Source organism: Armigeres subalbatus, chromosome 3 (assembly GCF_024139115.2).
Source record: "Armigeres subalbatus isolate Guangzhou_Male chromosome 3, GZ_Asu_2, whole genome shotgun sequence".
Classification (NCBI taxonomy): Eukaryota; Metazoa; Arthropoda; class Insecta; order Diptera; family Culicidae; genus Armigeres; species Armigeres subalbatus.
This window is the reverse complement of record NC_085141.1, coordinates 193,390,991-193,409,436: the sequence shown is the minus strand read 5'-3', so window position 1 is coordinate 193,409,436 and position 18,446 is coordinate 193,390,991. Positions and strand designations below refer to the sequence as shown.

Sequence of the window (18,446 nt, the reverse complement as noted above, 5' to 3'; positions counted from 1 at the left end):
TACATACCGCCGAAAACGAGTAAGACTTATTAAATTAACTAAACGAAGCAGTATTTTAATGCAAATTAAAGTAACACAGCATGGATAAAATATACGAAGCGCTTGCGTGCAACTGTTGATAACGAAAATTAAGAGAATAAAAAAAACGTCCAGTATTGCTTCGAGAGTAGATCAAAATATATACAATTTCCTCCACCGCATATTATAGTTGAACGGTTGGATGAAACATTTTAGAAAATTTATCAAAGAATATGAGTCTGTTATCAAACTGTAAATACATGGTTGGCGTGGTAGGCGAAAATTACGGAAACATATCGAGCATTTTCAGAATTGTTACACAATATTCTTAAATTTGTATAGCTTTCAACTGTGGCCCTGGCGTAATTACGCATTACGTTGTCATACAATGATTTGTGGAACACACTCAACCCACTTTTTACGTCACTGTTTTGCGGGACGTAGAAAGATTTTTTCCTTTAATTATTATTTTTCCACTTATTTTATTGATCATTAAACCATTTTTTAATACGTTTCATAATCATAGCAATCCAAAGACCCAAATTGGAAATGTTATTACCACCTGTTGTAGGCCTTCCAAGAGTTTCCTGGCTTTCAGGCACCCACGCATAAACTAATAACTGGAGGTATTTTTGATATGGTACTGGTACACATGGTGGTCGAAACAATATTCCTAGCGATTTTTTAATCAAATTGGACATGCCTTCAACATGTATTCCATTCCAGGCCAACCAAGAATTTCAAGAGCTGGAGTACAGGCTTAAAGGTCAATATGCATAGTGAAAGATCTATTTGGTTTTTTTATATAAATTAAACATTCTCTTAGTGATCATTTGAACCAATTTGAATTTGAATTGAATACATGTTCCACTCAAGAATTCCAAGAATTAAAATGCAAGCCTTAAAGTCAATTCGCGTAACGAAAAATCTTTATGTTCCTTTTATAAATGGTAACATGCTTAGTGATCATTTAACCCAAAAATGATATGTTCCAAGAATTAGAAGTCAATACATATAAAGCCATCAGAGTGCGAGTACCAACCTCCACCGCGGTTAGCTCATTTTTGCAAATTGAATATCTTTCGGATGCTTGATTTGCCCAATCGTCACATGTGCTTTACTGTATATCCACAGTCAAACGAGCCCACATTGTTTATTATAGAAAAAGTCGAGTCAGTCGGGTCAAGTACGAGACAAGACACTGAAGACAGCCTCACAGTTGAGGTCGAAATACGTATCTGCAAAGATAACAATACGTAGTGGAATTAAATGGAAAGTACTAAACTCGTCTTAGACGGTTGAATACATTCCACTAAAAAGAGCTTAAAATATTTTTTCATTTTTAAAACGTTATTAGAGGCTTCTGCATATGAATGTAAAACTTAAGTCATGTGCTTTAGGTAGGCTGACCATACGTACCGTATTTAACGGGACAGTTCCGTTTTTTAGACCTTATTTTGCTGTCCCGTCGTAATCTTAAAAATCCTCATTTTGTCCCGTTTTTTCATTGATACTCTCAAACAAATTCAATATGTTAGGCAGGAATATAAAACCAAATACAAAGAAAGTAGACGGAACCCATATAAAAAAGTGCAAGATGTTATGTTATTAGTGTTGCTTTTAAAATAATGTTTTTAAAAGAATGAATCGATCGAATTTTCTTAAGGTTTTTAACAGTTAATAACAACAGGTGTTTCTCAGGGAAATTTGTTCACACAGTTTCATTTCAATGACTTTTTTATACTTATTCCGAAGCCATTAAATTTTGGCCAATATCATCAGTGGATTAAGCGCAACCGGTAACTTGGTAGGCAAGTATATCCTGATCGCACCCAACGTCAAAAAAATGAAGCGCAGGGACAGACATTCTGATTTCCAGATTAAGTTCATTTTCGATTTTTTGGATTTTGCGAAGTAGGTAAGGTAATGTTTCTTCAAATCTGCTTTACCACATATTTTTCAATCGTTTGATTCTTTTCGAAACATTTAGAATCATTCAAAGTCTTTCTAAATAATTCCTAATATTTAGAATTCATCCACTTTAAAAAAACGACGACATTAAATAATAATTTATAAATCAGCTGAACAAAATCGAGTTTGAAACCGAGGGATAATTTGGTCGGATTTCGGTCCTGGTTTATTTTAAGGCTAGTTTGCAGATCAGGAGCTTGTCAGCAAATTTCGCTTCTATATGCGGGATTTATGGAATTCCGTTGTAGAAAATTTGAATTTCGGCCTATAAGGCTGGTTTACAGTTTGGAAAACGTGTCACGGGATTTGATCTGCCATGTATTTTCAAAAGGGCGGGAAAATCGTTTTCCGTGCCCAAATCTTTTAAATCCTACCCCTTCAAAAATGCATATGTGGCAAATTCTGTGACACGTTTTCCGAACTGTAAACCAGACTTTACTTTGACTATTTTTTGTTATTTTCAATGGTTCAGAATATGAAAAGTTTTTGATATTGGTCAGTAATAAAATCCTTAATGCATGCTTAAGAATGGATTAAAATAAAATTTCAAAACTCCACCATCTTTTTTAAAAATTATTAAAAAATGTATAAATTTTTGGAAGGAGTTTAGTCCGCGCTTCTTTGAAGAGTGAAATAAATATTTGTAGTATTTTTCCACAACTAACTTAATAGAAGCTTATGGTGGTAAATGATTTACTCTAAAAAAATTCTCTAACTTTTTACACGGAAAATGAAAATAAAGCCCATGAATTTTGAAGTTTCCACAGCTCTTGAATTTTGTCACAAGGTTTTTTGACATATCCCGTTTTGAAAGTGCGTTTGTTCCGTTTTTTCACCGAAATGATCTGGTCAGCCTAGCTATAGGGAATTCTTGAAAGACTTTTTTCGAATAAAAAAGGGCACAAACCATTGTTAAAAGAGAAAACTGTCCTTTTGCTACGCGTAAAGACCCTTATACCCATACTTCTGGGAGTTCTTAGATGACTTGGAACGGAGCAGTTATTGAAGGCGACTCCATACGTACGGATTTAGAGCATGAACCATTTTAAAGAAAACAGACAGTAATTCTTGGAGCAACTGGATGAGAACAGCTATTGAAGGCGTATTTAATTTGGTCAGATCAAATAGGGCATGAATTATTAAAAAAAAAAATAAACTTAATTCACCGAGTGGTAATACTGCCTTTCTCGCATTTAGCCAAGTTGTTATTATGAACTGGAATGGAACACTTGTTGAAGGCAAATGTTGAAGATGCAAAACAGCTACCTAGTTCTTTGGGTTTATAAGAGTGCCTTCTTAATAGGTTTACTTTTGAATAGCAATAACGCTTAAAGTTCCTCTTACGTCACGTGTCGTAAAAGAGGGACGTAAAACAAAGTGACGTATAAAAAAGTGCCATAAAAAAGGGTTGAGTGTATTTAACATTTAAATCAAAATGCGCGTGGTAGGCATATAATGGTCTAGAAGAATGAATTTGTGACTCTGATTTTAATTTCATGTTGAAAATTTCACAAGTAGGGACACGGCAGGTATTTCCGTCCATCGTCGTAGGGGCTAAAACCAACGAAAACAACGTACATTTGCTAGAACTCCACTATAGCAGAACGTTTCTCCTGAGCTTACGATTTGGTACGTATGAGTTTTACAAAAAAAGCGTCTCTTTTATTGGTTTTCGAGACTATGAAACAGACGAAAATACCTGCCGTGTCCCTATCTATTTTGGTTCCTGTCTTTTATCACTCTGCATTGAGTAAGGAGTGTGCGAAATTTTCGTAGACGACATTTGTGACGCCAACAGCACTTTTAGCTGGAGTGTGGTATTACTGTTACTGTGTTTTGATCATAACATTGGAATTAATGATGTTATCAGGGATTGAATCCTAAAGAGAATGAACAAGTCTCTCAATTATCATCTCTGTATACCTACATATACGATATGTAGCATACCGCGAGAGACTTTTTTCGCATAGTTGTCATGATAGAGAACTGTTTCGGGAGGCTATGCCCCATGATAAATTTCTTTCAGAAAGCTCTAAATGCGGGGAGCACTGGCTCTGTAGATGCATTCCAACTTGTTCTATACAGCTGTGCAATAACCAACACGAAATGAACGAAAACAGGGCGAGAATTTCAGTTGATAAAATCGGAACAGTGACAAAATCGGAATAATTTTCTTTGACGATTTTTTAGCTAAAATTTTAGTAAAAATGATATATTGCTGGGAAAATGTAAGATTTTTAGTTTCTAACATTTTTAAATGCTAAGGGACTGTCCATAAACCACTTGAACATGCTAGTGGGTGGCAAGGGTTGGACATAGAAAATGTATTTATCATCAATGGTGACTGGTTAAGATTCTTGGCAAGTAAGGTGTGCATCAAGGGAACGTCCATAAATTATGTTACGAAAAAAAAACATTTTTAATCAAACTTTTTGTATGAAATTTCTAAAAAACAGATCATCCACCTAGCGTTGGTGGTGCTTTTCACGTGCATTAAAAAAAATAAGAAAAACACATAAGAGAGGTCGAAATAGCACTTTAGGGGAATAGATTTTACTTTTTCCATCAATTCATATAAATTTGCTATCATTTAAAACAACTAGACCGCAATCCGCGTTGACTGCAACTTGTTGCGAGCGAATCGAATAATGCTAAGTACCAAAAAGTGTGTCTCACATTTTTGTACACACACACATACAGACATCGCCTCAATTCGTCGAGCTGAGTCGATCGGTATATAACACTATGGGTCTCCGAGCCTTCTATCAAAAGTTCGGTTTTGGAGTGATCCTATAGCCTTTACATATACTTAGAAACCCTCTCCCTACCACTGAAAGCGTGACGTAATTTATGGACGTTCCCTAAGATAAGGTGGCATCCGTTGATAACATAACAATAAATTCGAAAATCCTTCTTGGGGTCTCCAATTAGCCTTGTGTGCAAAGGCGTAGGATTGCCAATCCGAAGATGGGAAACAATCTCGACTCCCTGGGCATAGTGTAGCCATCGTATTTGCCACACAAGATACATACTCATGCAATGACGGGCATATAAAGCTTTCAATTAATAACTGTGGAAATGCTAAAAGAATACAAAGTTGAAAAGCAGGTCAAGTTCCAGTAGGAATGTAGAGCTATAGAAGAAGAAGAAATTCGAAAATATTTGATCTCCTAAATCTTCGGGACGGATGGGTCATACATATATGACCAGCGTTTTAGATTGGCTGTGAAAATCACAGAAGAGAGCTTGGTCCCCAGTTTCTTCAGCAAAAATGTTCATCAGGATGTCGGCTATCCTGGAAAAATATAGGAGATCAAGTTTGACTATACGCTGAAGACCTAGATGTCCAAAACCTTGGGAAAATTTTGCTTCTGACAGCATGTAGATGAATCTGAAATATCCACATTGTTTCATAAATCTAAACACTCAATCAAGTTTAGTCATTTTGATCATTGAGACAGTGACCAGTTTTCTGGAATACGAGGTTCTCCAAAACATTCTCGATTTTAGCCCACGGTATGTACCAGATCAACCAAGGCTTATGCAATGTTTTCATCACCAGCATATACCTAATCCAGTCTAATAGGCACATATACATCATGTAAATCAAATTTTCTCAAATACGTGATGTTCAAGGAAAAGCCGGCCAAGTTCCAGTTGGAATGTAGAGTCATAGAAAAAAGAGAAGAAGTAGAAGATGGGCCTCCAAAATAATTTTGAGTTAAGATCAAGATATCTACTAGATGCACAATAACTTGAGGCGTATAACGGACTTGGATGATTACATAAAACAATACGACTTCCAGGATATTTAGCCAACCATAAAGGTCTGCAATGGCTAGTACAAGTGATGATTGAAGTCATGTAAGCTAAATGAACTCAATGGGATATCATATCTAACATCATTCATAAGTGGGATCATTGGATAGATCAAAGTCGTTTTGAAAATTTTGGCATTGAAACGATCTGAGATCCAGCACGTTTTGAAGAAAACACAGTCGGTATCGCGATGTAAAACAGAAGTTCTTTGGAAATTGTTCGAAAGGAATATCAAAGTAATCGTGAAAATATTTTAGTATATGGCATCATTTGTTTCAACGATTCGATGTCGAGTCTTAGAACACTGTAGCTTGTAGAAGAATTATCGTGCTTAGGATCATAGGGGTGTAACTGTATTGATCGATTTCTCGTCATCGATTTTTTCTTTCGTTATTAACTCAACTTATTTCAAAGTTACAATCATGAATGTTGCTTCTGGTGCAATCTGCAACTATCCTTTATCGTCTTAAAAAATAAAATCTAAAGTAAAAGACAGAAATTCGTTGCCTTGATAAGATGAAAAAATCGATGAAGAGAAATCGATCATTGCAGTTACGCCCCTATGATGCTAAGCGCGAGAATAAAGTGATATCCTACCAGCTCGATGCAACTGCTGGAATGTTTAGTGATGCACGGATATATCTTTTAGGACTTGGTTGATCGGGTAGATCACATGTTCTGAACTCCACGATGTTTAGAAGAATCGAAAAGGCCTGTAGGCTTGTAAAAATAATAAGTGGAATAATATCGGCTCAATAGACCTGGGGCGTTCAACAATGCACGGATACATCGTTCAGGCCTTGGTTGATCGGGTAGATCACATGTCCTGAACTGTTTTGAACTCAAGAAAGTTTTGGAGATACTAAGAGGCCTATAGTTGCGTGTAAAAGTGATCATTGAAATCCTATCGGCTTAATGTACCTGCTAAGATGTTCAACGATGCACGAATACGTCGTTCAGGGCTTGGTTGATCGGGTATATTACATGTTCTGAATTCCATTTATTCAAACCATAAACTATTTCAAGGTCTCCAATCAATTTATGTCTTATGATCACTTAGATATCTTTGGACTTATATCTCAGCTTAGGACATTTTGTTTGTAGACATATTTCCTGGTACATTCTTGGATATGTACTCCAGAACAGTTTGGACGGCCTAGAACATCCAAAAAAGTATTTCAATGGTTTTTCAGTTATATCAGAACGCCAGATACCTATGTAATCCTTCGTCCTGAGCATGAGCATGAGCATGATTGACCGCCCACGGTTGCTCCTCCGTAAGTAGGAGAATGGGACGGACCTGGGATTGAACCCACGACCTCCTGCGTATGAGGCAGAAGCAGTAGCCATATGACTACCAAGCCCGCTTCTATGTAATCCTTCGTCCTGAAGTAATAAAGTGCAAACAAACCCGCATCTTGTTACTTTTATTGCGATGAGGGGAAGTCGATGAAGATTCTCTCTTGTTAGTTACGGCCTTATTACCGCCAGTGCTTGGAATATTATAAATACAACATTTGCCCAAAAACTAACCCAAGTTATTTTATTTTAAAAGCTAAATCTCTTTAAAAATTATTGGATTTTATTGTTGATAAAAAACGTTTGTTGGAGCGTTACAAAATCGGAACGTGATAAAATCGGAACATATCTGTACTAACAACTTGATGCCATTTGCTTTTTCAAAAAAAAAAACAGGCATAACCGTCAATACAAATTAGAAGAATACCCACTTAGTTGATACGCCACGCTTCGAAGAGTTGAACAAATATCAGATGAAGCATTCTTTAGATACTTCTTTATAGAATATTCAGACATTCCTTATTCAAAAATGTAACGAATTTTCAGATGAATAGTAACAAAAACAATTTACAATTTACATGGAACGGAATATCTTTTATGAGCTTTGCAGAAAATACTTAAGAAGAAACTTCAAATATGAAGAAGAATAACTCCTGAGTTATTTGGGAAAATACTCCTGGCTCACATTTTTAGATTTTTTTTTCAATGCAATAATTTAACTTGTCATGAATAAAATGATTTATATTTTTAAAGTGTTTTCTAGAGCTAATGTAAATAATTTAGAATTTCAAAATAATCTCAAAATCCCAGAAAAAAACAAAGGAGATCAAGAAGTTTCTTAAACCAAGGAGCAATTTTAATATGACGATCACAACTTTTTTGAAAACTAATTATTTTACAACGAATGAAAGATGATTAGTGCTTTTACAGTACTAACCCACGATGTATCACGCGCCTCCATGACAACCGTCCAACAAAAAGGAAAGCAAAAACTCGATGATTCTACTTTTTTTTAATGTAAATGTTACTAATTGTGTTATATGAAATAATGCTTCTTTTTCAATCATTCTTTCCCGAATTAACCATTGATTTCATACGTATATGTTCTAACCTTTTTAACATTGTTTTAAAGCACAGTCAAAACTATTGGCTGTAACGAACACAGCAAAGTTGAACAGACAATTCCATAATCACCTTGAACTATGCAAAGTCAACTTCGCTGCTGTCGTTATGCCCAATACCGCAGTATAACACGATAATATAAGCATTGATTTATTCCACAGCGTTGTAGACCTAGGCACCGAGCCGCCGATCGTTTAAATTATGTACAGGGTTTCAAACCGTACTACCAGTAGTCACAATCTGCGATACGAATGAACTTCCACGATTACTGTAACGATACCCCATCTACTGTGAAACGCACGTGAGTCAAATAACAGGTCGTTTCGAGCGCCATCGATCTTTCAGTATAGGTACGACGGAACTCCTTCATTTGTTTGGTCTATTCATTCACAGTTTTGTTTTCCTAGATTATCCAATCAAAACGAATATGTGCCAAATAACGATAGTATTTATGAATGATTCGTAAAAGTGACTAAACAAACGATACCTACTATTTAGAAACGACGCAAACGAGATATTCAATTTTAAAAACACACACATACACTTTTGCTTACGGTCTATAAGACACTGCCTTTGTTCATACTTTTGATTAAGTTCTATTTTTATACTGCCACCACTCGTGTATGACTGACCTAACAAATACAATTTGTAGTAATTTCCCAGTGCATTTGTTACATCTACTTCCTTGCTGAAAGTATGTTTGCCCTGAACGAAATTGTAAGTAAAAATACGCTTCCAGTGCTCTGAAAATCGAAAGCATTATATCAGTGGACATAAAACCCAAATTGATGAGTATGGTCAGTTGAATTAAGTGAAATCTCTAACATGTGTTCATTCTTGAGCTAATATTGCACTCATTCTTTTACAAGTCAGAAAACGTCAATTGCCTACTTTCTAAACAATAAGTCTTCGGAAATAATGTTTTATTCTAAAAACTGTCCTACTTTTACTACTTGTATATTCATTTTTATGTCATGCTAAGACAATAACAGAAATAAGAACCAATGTATAAAAAATGTACTATCGATTTCAGTTGAGAAAAAAAACTACAGAAAATACAAAAAAGAGAAAAAAAAAATAAAGGTTCAATCTTTGATTATATATCACCATCCCTAGGTTTAAGACTCTTAATTTAGGCTTTTCTAATTGTACATCGTATAAACTGTCTCGCGCAATTAGAAAGCCGTTCGCCTACGTTCTGCGTTCCATTCAAAAATTTGGTGCATCCAAATTAAAAATGACTCTCAACTTCAAGATGCGTTTTCACATCTCAATGGATTATTACAGAGTACACTTTATTGAATTATTGACAGTACCTTACTGAGTAACCAAATAAAAAAAAATCCTATTAGCATATCCTCAGTTATTAATTGAAAGCTTTTCTATGCCCGCCATTTCATGAGAATGTATCTTGTGTGGCAAGTTCAATGGATACATTACGCCCAGGGAGTCGAGAATGTTTCCAATCCGAAAACCTCCTAGACCGGACCGAGAATCGAACCCGTCATCTCCGGATTTGCAATCTTACGCCTTTTCTCGCAATGCTACTGGAGACCCCATATGAGTTTGTTAGTTTTGTTAAAAATTCAATGTTTGTTGGTATTTAAAATGTTATATAGTTGTTCTGCTAAAAAAAATGCTATTTTGTTTAAATTTATATCTAAAGCTTAACCCTACAGAAATAAAATCCATTAAAATCAATGAATAACCTAAACTCGGTCAGCTTTTTTCTCTACGCGTTCCCGTTCCTTCTTTTCCTTATTCAGTTCCGTCGTTATTAACCACTCTCTGAACTCGTCACTGGTGGCTACTGTTGGTGGACGTGGTCGTAGTAACTTCTGGCACTTCAGTGGTTTTGCGAATACAGTCGGTCTACGGAATGCTCTCTCCATAAAATCTTCTCTATCCTGTGTACACCCCGGCTGTAATGAACTCTTTGATGTATTTGTCGTCTCTTCAAGAAAGGTCGTTTGAGATGGTCGTGGCAAATCAAAATTTAAGAAGGTTGCTGTTTTCTGACGCTCGTCTGCAAGCATAAGTAGTGAAGTTTTTTGTTACTGAAGAACATTCCTAAAGTATATAATGTTTTAAGAGCATTTGATTAGTATCATATTAAAAACAGTTTCATTACCTTCAAGAAACGATTCATCAAATCCATGGAATGCATCATTTGTTTGATTTGTTGAACTGTTGAATTTGTGACCTCGCATTTTTTTTTATTATTCGCTGCCAGACATGGAATAGGTTTTGTCTTCTACCGCTCCTGGCCATTCAATCTCTGCTTCGTGTTTGATGAATAGCTTTGACTATCCAACATTGAGGTAGCTCTCGAGATCTGTTAGTAAGTTGATGTGAGTAGTTAGTAGTGGTGTAAACTCGTGCTTCGTTATGGCATCTCCGACATGTAGAGTTCTCCACTCGATTAGTCGCTTATTCCAACTGGATTTAAGTGCTCTGAAAAATCCGACATCCAGTGGCTGTAGGATATGAGTGGCATTTAGGAACAGGCAAATCAGCTCAATTCCATTTTCTCTGCAGAACTCTGTCGTTTGGTAAGAGACGTGGGACCAGCGTGGGACAAGTGTCCATCTACAAATACGATGATCAGAAGTTGAATTTGGTCGCCAAAAGCCAAGGATGAAAAACATTCTTCAAATAATAATAAAACGTCTCTCGGTTCATCCATCCTGATTCAGTCTTTCCGACTGACCAACCGGGCGATGCCTCACGTACTATTTCGGCCGGCAATCTTTGTAGGGAAAAAGTACCAGGGGAGGTGCGTTTGAAGCAAACAAAGTGGTGTAGGCTTCTTTATCAGAATTGGTGATGTTTAATTTGCATTCTATCAACATTTCGGGCTGCTCATGTGCGGGGAAGTGAGTAAAAACTTGATTTTTTCAATGCCCTTTAAGAACAAGTGAAGTGCAGTGATAAACCCACCAAATCGCGAACGGCTATTAAATTGGCACGAAACTGCTGATATATGATGTAATTCGAGCCAAAATACATAGAACTTTTTGGAGAAACATGTTCATTATTACGGGAAGTGAATAAATATGCTGTGAACAGGTTAATAATTTGAATATTACACTTTTGTTCTATGCTGTTCGATACATTCGAATGTTGGTGGGAGAGGAGTGTGGGAGGGGTGGGGTTGGCTCGTGGAAGGTCCGGTGCCATATTGGATGCCATCGTGGTACTCTTCCAAGTATGTCCTCAAACATTACCTGCACTGTCAATTCACTGGTAAATTTTTCAAAAAAGATAAGTTTTTATTCGAAAATAATCTGTTTTTTTTGTATACTATTCTTATGTTTATGTTAATATGCAAATGTGTTAAGGTTATGCAAATTTAACGTTTTCACGTCTCCACTCGGGGTTGTTTATTTTTTTTCTTCCATCTTACAGAACTTTTTGGGGAAAAGAGTTGTACCAAATATTATTGATACTTAAACAAAAGTCGTGTCATCATTGAAATATTTGGAAATTCAGTGATCAATGGTTTATTATAAAAAAAATTCAAAACGCGCAAATTTAGGAGCTGCGCAAAGTTGGGTGCGTGCACGGTATAAAGCCAAAATAAAACGACTTGCATGCAAGAAATTCAAATTCAAATCGACACAAAACAAAAAGTGTACCCCCTCGCCCTCGTAATGATCCGGAATGCAAGCATTGTCGCAGCGGTTTCGTCATACTGGGACGGTGAATGAAGAACACCTACGAAATATGATAGAATGAGGAATCGGGATGATATAAATGGGTTGGAAGCCTATAAGTGGCTCTCTTGTATCTTTGGAACTGGCCCGTAGGAGCGAAGATCGCGGCAGCGATTTCTAATCTAGTTTTTCTACACACTTTTCACAGAATCCCTAGTCCATAGTTTTCCCAATTCCAGGAATATGCAACATTTTTTTTAACTTTGCATAAAATTGTTTATTTATACGATTATAAAATCTTATAAACATAGCGATTATTCTAAGCATTGAAATTCGAATTCTAAGGCAGATAATTCTATAACGTTATTACATTGCATTATATAATTTATTGACATATTGAATAAACATTTCCAGAATTTTTATTTTCTTCGGTTTCGCAATTCGTTCTAATTCTGGTCGTAGCAGGTCATCTCTGGTAAGTCTACGCCATCCGTTGAGAAGGGACGAAATTTTGTTTTGCAGCAGCCTCCAAGCGGCAGCAACACCAGGACATTCGCTTAATTTATGCTCCAGCGTTTCACGTGCGGCGTTGCAATGAAGACAAATTTCATTATCTACCCTGTTCATGCGTTACATCAGGACACGGTGCTCCAGCTTTGCATTAACTAGTAGGTAGATAGCATTTCTTTGACTCGACGACAGCAAGCGTGATGCAATGTTTCTCTAAATTTGAAGCCAATTTTCTGTTGGGTGTTTCTGTGCAATTTTCGGTTCTTCTGTCTGCATAAAGGGCTTGGTAGTCATATGGCCACTGCTTAACTGCCTCATACGGAGGAGGTCGGTGGTTCAATCCCAGGTCCGTTCCATTCTTCTATATTGTATCTTTCTCTAAATTTTTAATATTCTAGCAATCGCTAGAACTGGAAATGGACTTCCATACCGTTTCCATTACTATTCCTATACCTCTTCAACTTGAGTATTCTAACCAGTAATCTGCTAGGCAGGCGCCAGTATGACCTAACAAATGTAGAATCAATTTCGGATATATGCCTATTCAACATCAAGCTGCGTGATTTGAACAGAGGCACGTGTAGGTTCATTCCCCTTAAATCTTTAGTCCACGCGAGCTAATGCATCGGAACTCTCGCTGGTAGGCCTCGCCAAAGAAAGGTTCCCATTGTCGCCGTCAGTTTTGCCGAATGAACAGCAGCTATTGCAAGAACAGATGACGAGTACCAAATCTTTGAATGAAAGTATTTAATGATGAAAGTATTTAGAAGGGTCACTTTTTGATGGAGGGTGAGTGTGCGCATCGAGTGGAGGTACACAAGCCAAGAGAACTTTCCCATCAGTTCATCCCAGCGCGTTCATCGGCAGCGCGAAAACAAAACGGGGGCTGGGTGATGTTTTTTTATTTCACCCGGCAAGGCATATAGGGGAAAATACGTATTCATGGCAGTCTAAGACATTCGCCAAATTGAATGATAAAAATAATGAATAATTACACTAAAACACAGGTACAGTTTAACTGGTATACATTTGTATGCTCTTTCTTTTATGATTGGTATTCACTAAATATAGCAGCTTTTACCACAAACTCAGTAAATTTAATATAAACTAACAGGTCAACGTTTCTTCTATTGGCATAGCAATTTCTATTATCAGCAATGAGTTTGCTCCCTTTAGCAACTAGACATGGAAGTAGAAAATTGGTAATGTATTGGTGCCAAATGCTGGTTGTTTATATCCACCAGTAGTAAAATTCATTCATAATAATCGGTCGCACGCTCATCTCGCTTCACTCAATTTTGGAACAAACTTTATTGTTTATCAAAACTGGCTTAAAACAAAACATGAATTTTTAGCCTTGGCATCAATTTTATGTCATGTAGACAGATAGGCAAAAGCATTTAAACACATTGTAAAACAAATTTAATCCTTATGCGGAACAAAAAACAGACGTGAATGGCAGACAGGGTACCCGTGTACCCAGATATTGACATTTTCATAACTTTTACCATTTTCAACCTATTTGAATAATGTTGGCCATTTTGAAGTAGGGAACTTATATGCTTTTTGTCCGCTGCCAAGATTTACATCTTTTGTCTTTTGTAATGCCTTAGAGTCTACACGCGTAAGCAAAAGTCTATCAACCAGTTTCAAATATACAACTTGCAAAAACATGGTGGTTGTGTACAAGACACGACCGCTCGACGTAAACTACGTAAAACCAAATCTATACACATAAGAATTAATTTTTGTCTGTCTGCCCTTATAGATTAGGAAACGGCATGAACATTTGTATGCAGAGGTTTTTGGGAACGATAAAGATTCTTATGATGGTATTAGACCCCTCCTCTTCTGGAGGGGGGACTCCCATACAAATAAAGTACAAATTTCTGCTTTAATCGAAAATTAATCTAAAAAATAGAATCTAAATTTGCAAATTTCGAATACTTCTTTTAAATAATGTAAAATAGTAGTTTGTGCAACTAGTTGCAAAAAGATGATTTTTTCAGCACGAGTTGTACGTTTATCCAACGAGGCTTGCCGAGTTGGATAAATACTACGAGTGCTGAAAAATCGAGTTTTGCAATGAGTTGCACACGCTATTTTTTGCAATGACGAAAAACGAGCTTTGTTATGATAAATCTGTACCAAAATAGTAAAGACTGATTTACTCCACATGATAATTCTTGTCAATAAATTATGTTGCTGCAGAGATCAATCATATTCTATGTTATCATGCCGCATCGCATTGCTCTACAAACCTTGAAGCGACAGATGAACTCGTCTTTGGAAAATTCTGATGTTATGTCCATCAAACTATTTCATTTATTACGCGACGCAGAGAATACACTATCTGAACACTATCCAAAGCTTATTCAGCAAAATGTAGTCATGTAACTACTGTTCCGATGTTGGAGTTTCATTATAGCACCCAAATGAGTGCTATAATGGATATTATGCAACCCATTTGAGTTGCATAATGTTCATTAAAGCACCCATTTTGTTGGTATGGAAAAGTAGGCCGTTTTATCACTCAAAGACGAACTGTAAACCAGGTATTATGATCAGGAATTGCAAAAAACATATAATTAATCAATTTTAGGTGAAACGAAGCTCGTCGGTTCTGGTAGTATAGTATATTAACAATATATTCCACCTCGTAAGTCTTCATATGTTGAATAATGGGAAGCACTGTCCTAACCAGCCGCTGGAGCCACCCCATTCTTACACTACGTTTCACAGTTGAATAATAGATAATACCCTAAAAGTAGGCAATTATTTATGGTTGAAATGTGCTATGTAGGAACGGGAATGGTTATGATTTTTTTGATGAGCTTGGAAAGTATTGAAGTTGCAAAAGGAAAACGGTCCTGTCAGCCACATAAGGGTTAAAATACTACGGTGTTACTATCACCTTTGATATAATGCATGGTCTGCGTAAAAAATATGAAGCATTTGTATTTTAACACTTTTTTTTAAATAAATGCCATCGCCGGATATTTTGTTCGTATTTTTGCTAAAATCAACTCACATAGAATTGTGCGTGGTATCTCCTTAGCGTGTGTTTGATATGCTCACAAACACATTCTCTCGCTCTATTCCGAAGTGTGCTGCTGTCAAAGAAAACGAACAGTCTCGATTTTATTTAGTGAAATATAGAGCAAATATTGCTTAAATTTGCTCTTTGTGGTGATAATCAAGTGGTGATAAAGTGTAAAAAGTAGTTTACGTACTTAATTTGTCGTGTCATACGCAATTAAGAGGAGAAACAGGCGTAACAGAAAGTAAGTAACAGTTTGCTTTTCGTGCGCTGCTTTCTTTGGCAATGCAATAATGGCAAGGATTTCGTAGGTGCAAATTTGTTTCGGTGATTAACACATCAAATCTTGCTACTTTTACACAAACAACTTATTCAAATGAAAGCTTAGACTTGAAATTGTGTGATTGAATCAAAATTATGTTCATAAATAGTGTATGTTTGCTGGAAAACGCAAATATTTTTGAGGGTGCCAACAACTGTCGCACCCTGCCAATGCCGTATTCTACCCTAGGACGTGAATTTCAAAATGCTTATTAAAACGTTGAAACACGTTTTAGCAGAAAATAGTTTGATTTTTCGGGTTACAAATTAGATTTACTTTTAGATTGGCAACACGAAAGTTGAATTATTAAAAAGACATGTCTTGATAAGTAGCCAAACATGTAGTTATCAAAAATTCTAACCCTACGAATTTGAATGTTTTCAGTATGACGCTGTTAAACATATTAAAAGCATTTTAAAAAATCTTCTTATCTTCACCATGTCGAAATACAATGATTTCACGCATACGCCCATCTCCACGAGATGGCAGCAGCGCGGCTCCGTCAACGCGAAAGTGACTCCCAAAATACGCAAGGTGTTCTCGCAACGCAGTCACGGCACAGTGAGTGGCATGACGTCAGTGTATCCCACAGATATCGATGACGATTTTCTAGAATTAGTTTCGCACCAGATACACGTTCAAAACAACAAAAAGCATCTCGCATCCTTTCGAGCTTCTCTCTGCTGGTAGAAATCTCCGACACATCATCGGCAAATATATTTAACCACAAGATCAGGGCCGCCTATCTGCTCAATGCGTTTGATAAGAGGGTCTAGGTAGAGCACGAAGAGGTACATGGAGAGAGGATACCCCTGGCGAACCGATCTCTCTATAGGAAATGGCTCGGAAAGACGCCTGTTTACAAGCAGACGCGACTTTGACGAATCTCCTATTTTATTGAGCCGAACAATATTCGGATCGAATCCGAGCAAGCACATGTTCCGAAATTAGAACTCTCAATTCACAAGATCGAATGCATGACGTAGATCGAAAGAGGCCAGAAGACCTCTCTGTTCATCTTTTTTGAGCCGAGCAATGCGATCCTTCAGTGCAAGTGTTGCCTGAAAAACATTGCGATCGGAATTGGAGCACTTTTGGCTGTTGCTAATCAAATGGGGCGTTCGCATTACCTTTTCAATTCAATGCTTAATGATTCGAGAGAAGATTTTGTAGTCGCAATTCAATAATGAAATCGGTCTGTAGGCGTGTGCAGTCTGATCAATCCCCTTCTTCTTGGCAAGCACAATTAGTCCGTCTACAAAATCAGTAGGGAAATTACCAGCGTAAGTTCTCTCCAGATGACATCATATTATGTTTTTATGTAGAACTCACGTGGCAGCGAATCTCCACCAGGAGATTTGTTCGGGCTGCTTGACTTTATCGCTGTTAGGATGTCCGCTGGTGATATTTCATTCATGCAGGGTTCGCTGGATCTTTCTCCAAGATAATTCTATTGCATTCAATATGTTATTCTGTTCGACCGGCAGCGTAGAGCGCACGATAGAAGCCGAGTAGCCTAACCTATGATGTGGACGGAGGGACCAAAATCCACGTTCTGGCTCTCGGCCAAGTTAGGGAAGGCATATTTGCAATGTTACCGCTTTGTGGTCCGAGAACAAGCAGACATGTGTAACGATTTCTCTTAGGTTACTACTAAGGCTCTGGGTAACGTACATTTGGTCTAAGCGGGCTGCAGAATTATGGGTGATGTACGTGTAGCCAGTCATTTTTGAGCGGAGTTTTTCCCACGCATCGAGAAGCTGCAGTTGTTGCACAGTAGCAAGAATAGTGGGGCTATGATTGTGGCCGGTGGCATCCCGTTTTCGCACCACACAATTAATGTCACCAGCTATCAATGTGTGCTCGGTACAATGACGCAGATAGTACGCGAGCGTGTTATTGAAGAATCGCTCCCTTTCGGCTCGTAGGGCCGAGCCAGATGGAGCATACACGTTGCAGAGTGTGGTGTTTTGCACCCTGAGAGCTATTATTCGGCCATCTAGGCTTTTCTCGACGTTTAAGAACTGCACATGCTGTTTTATTGCTATCGCCGTCCCTCTTCTGTTGTGATCTACGTTACACACAACGCTGTAGCCCGGTAGGAGCAGCTGCTCGTTTTCCACTTCTTGCAAAAAGGCAATATCGACTTCCAACGCCCGCAGAAAAGTTCGTAGGGCTTCGATTTTTGTCGGGTTTGTAATGGTGTTAATATTTATAGAAGCGATATTGTAGCTGTTGAGAGCCATTAGTTCTGCATATCCAACTCCTCATTCGTCTCGTCACCGTAGTTGTGCCTGAACTTCTTGGCAGGCTGACGTCTACCTCGGCGCTTGCTATTTGTCGATCCTGTTGAAATGTCGGTTTCGTTTCCATCACTTGTTTGTCGTGTGATCATTCGGCTCAATGATTCTGTAAGAGGGCTGGTGGTGGCATGAGGCTATTTTGATCCCCTACTTTCGGCGCGTTAGAAATCGGCACTCCATCGCTTGGTTTCGTTGCCGGTTGATTTGGAGCAGCCGGAGTAGGTTTGTCCTCGGTCACCTTTTTTGTCGATTGTTTTATTTGGTGCTGGCATGCTTCCCCGGGCTTTGAACCGAAGAGTTTTGCAAATGAAGTTGTCGTCTTTGTTGTATTCGGTTTTGGAGCGGCAGCATTTGCTCCGATTTGCTTGGTCACGTTATCGTACGTT

General features: G+C 37.5%; 1 protein-coding gene across 5 annotated transcripts in view; it reads left to right on the top strand.

Annotated features, from left to right (window-relative positions):
* Nucleotides 1-9,311, top strand: part of LOC134223649 (basement membrane-specific heparan sulfate proteoglycan core protein) — a 417,670-nt gene extending 408,359 nt beyond the window's left edge. For all 5 annotated transcript variants that reach the window (XM_062702836.1, XM_062702835.1, XM_062702838.1 and 2 more), the window contains one exon: nucleotides 8,391-9,311. In XM_062702836.1, the coding sequence (XP_062558820.1) occupies nucleotides 8,391-8,427 (37 nt within the window). In that variant the 3' untranslated portion in view covers nucleotides 8,428-9,311. The remainder of the gene's footprint in view (nucleotides 1-8,390) is intronic.
* Nucleotides 9,312-18,446: the final 9,135 nt, after the last annotated feature.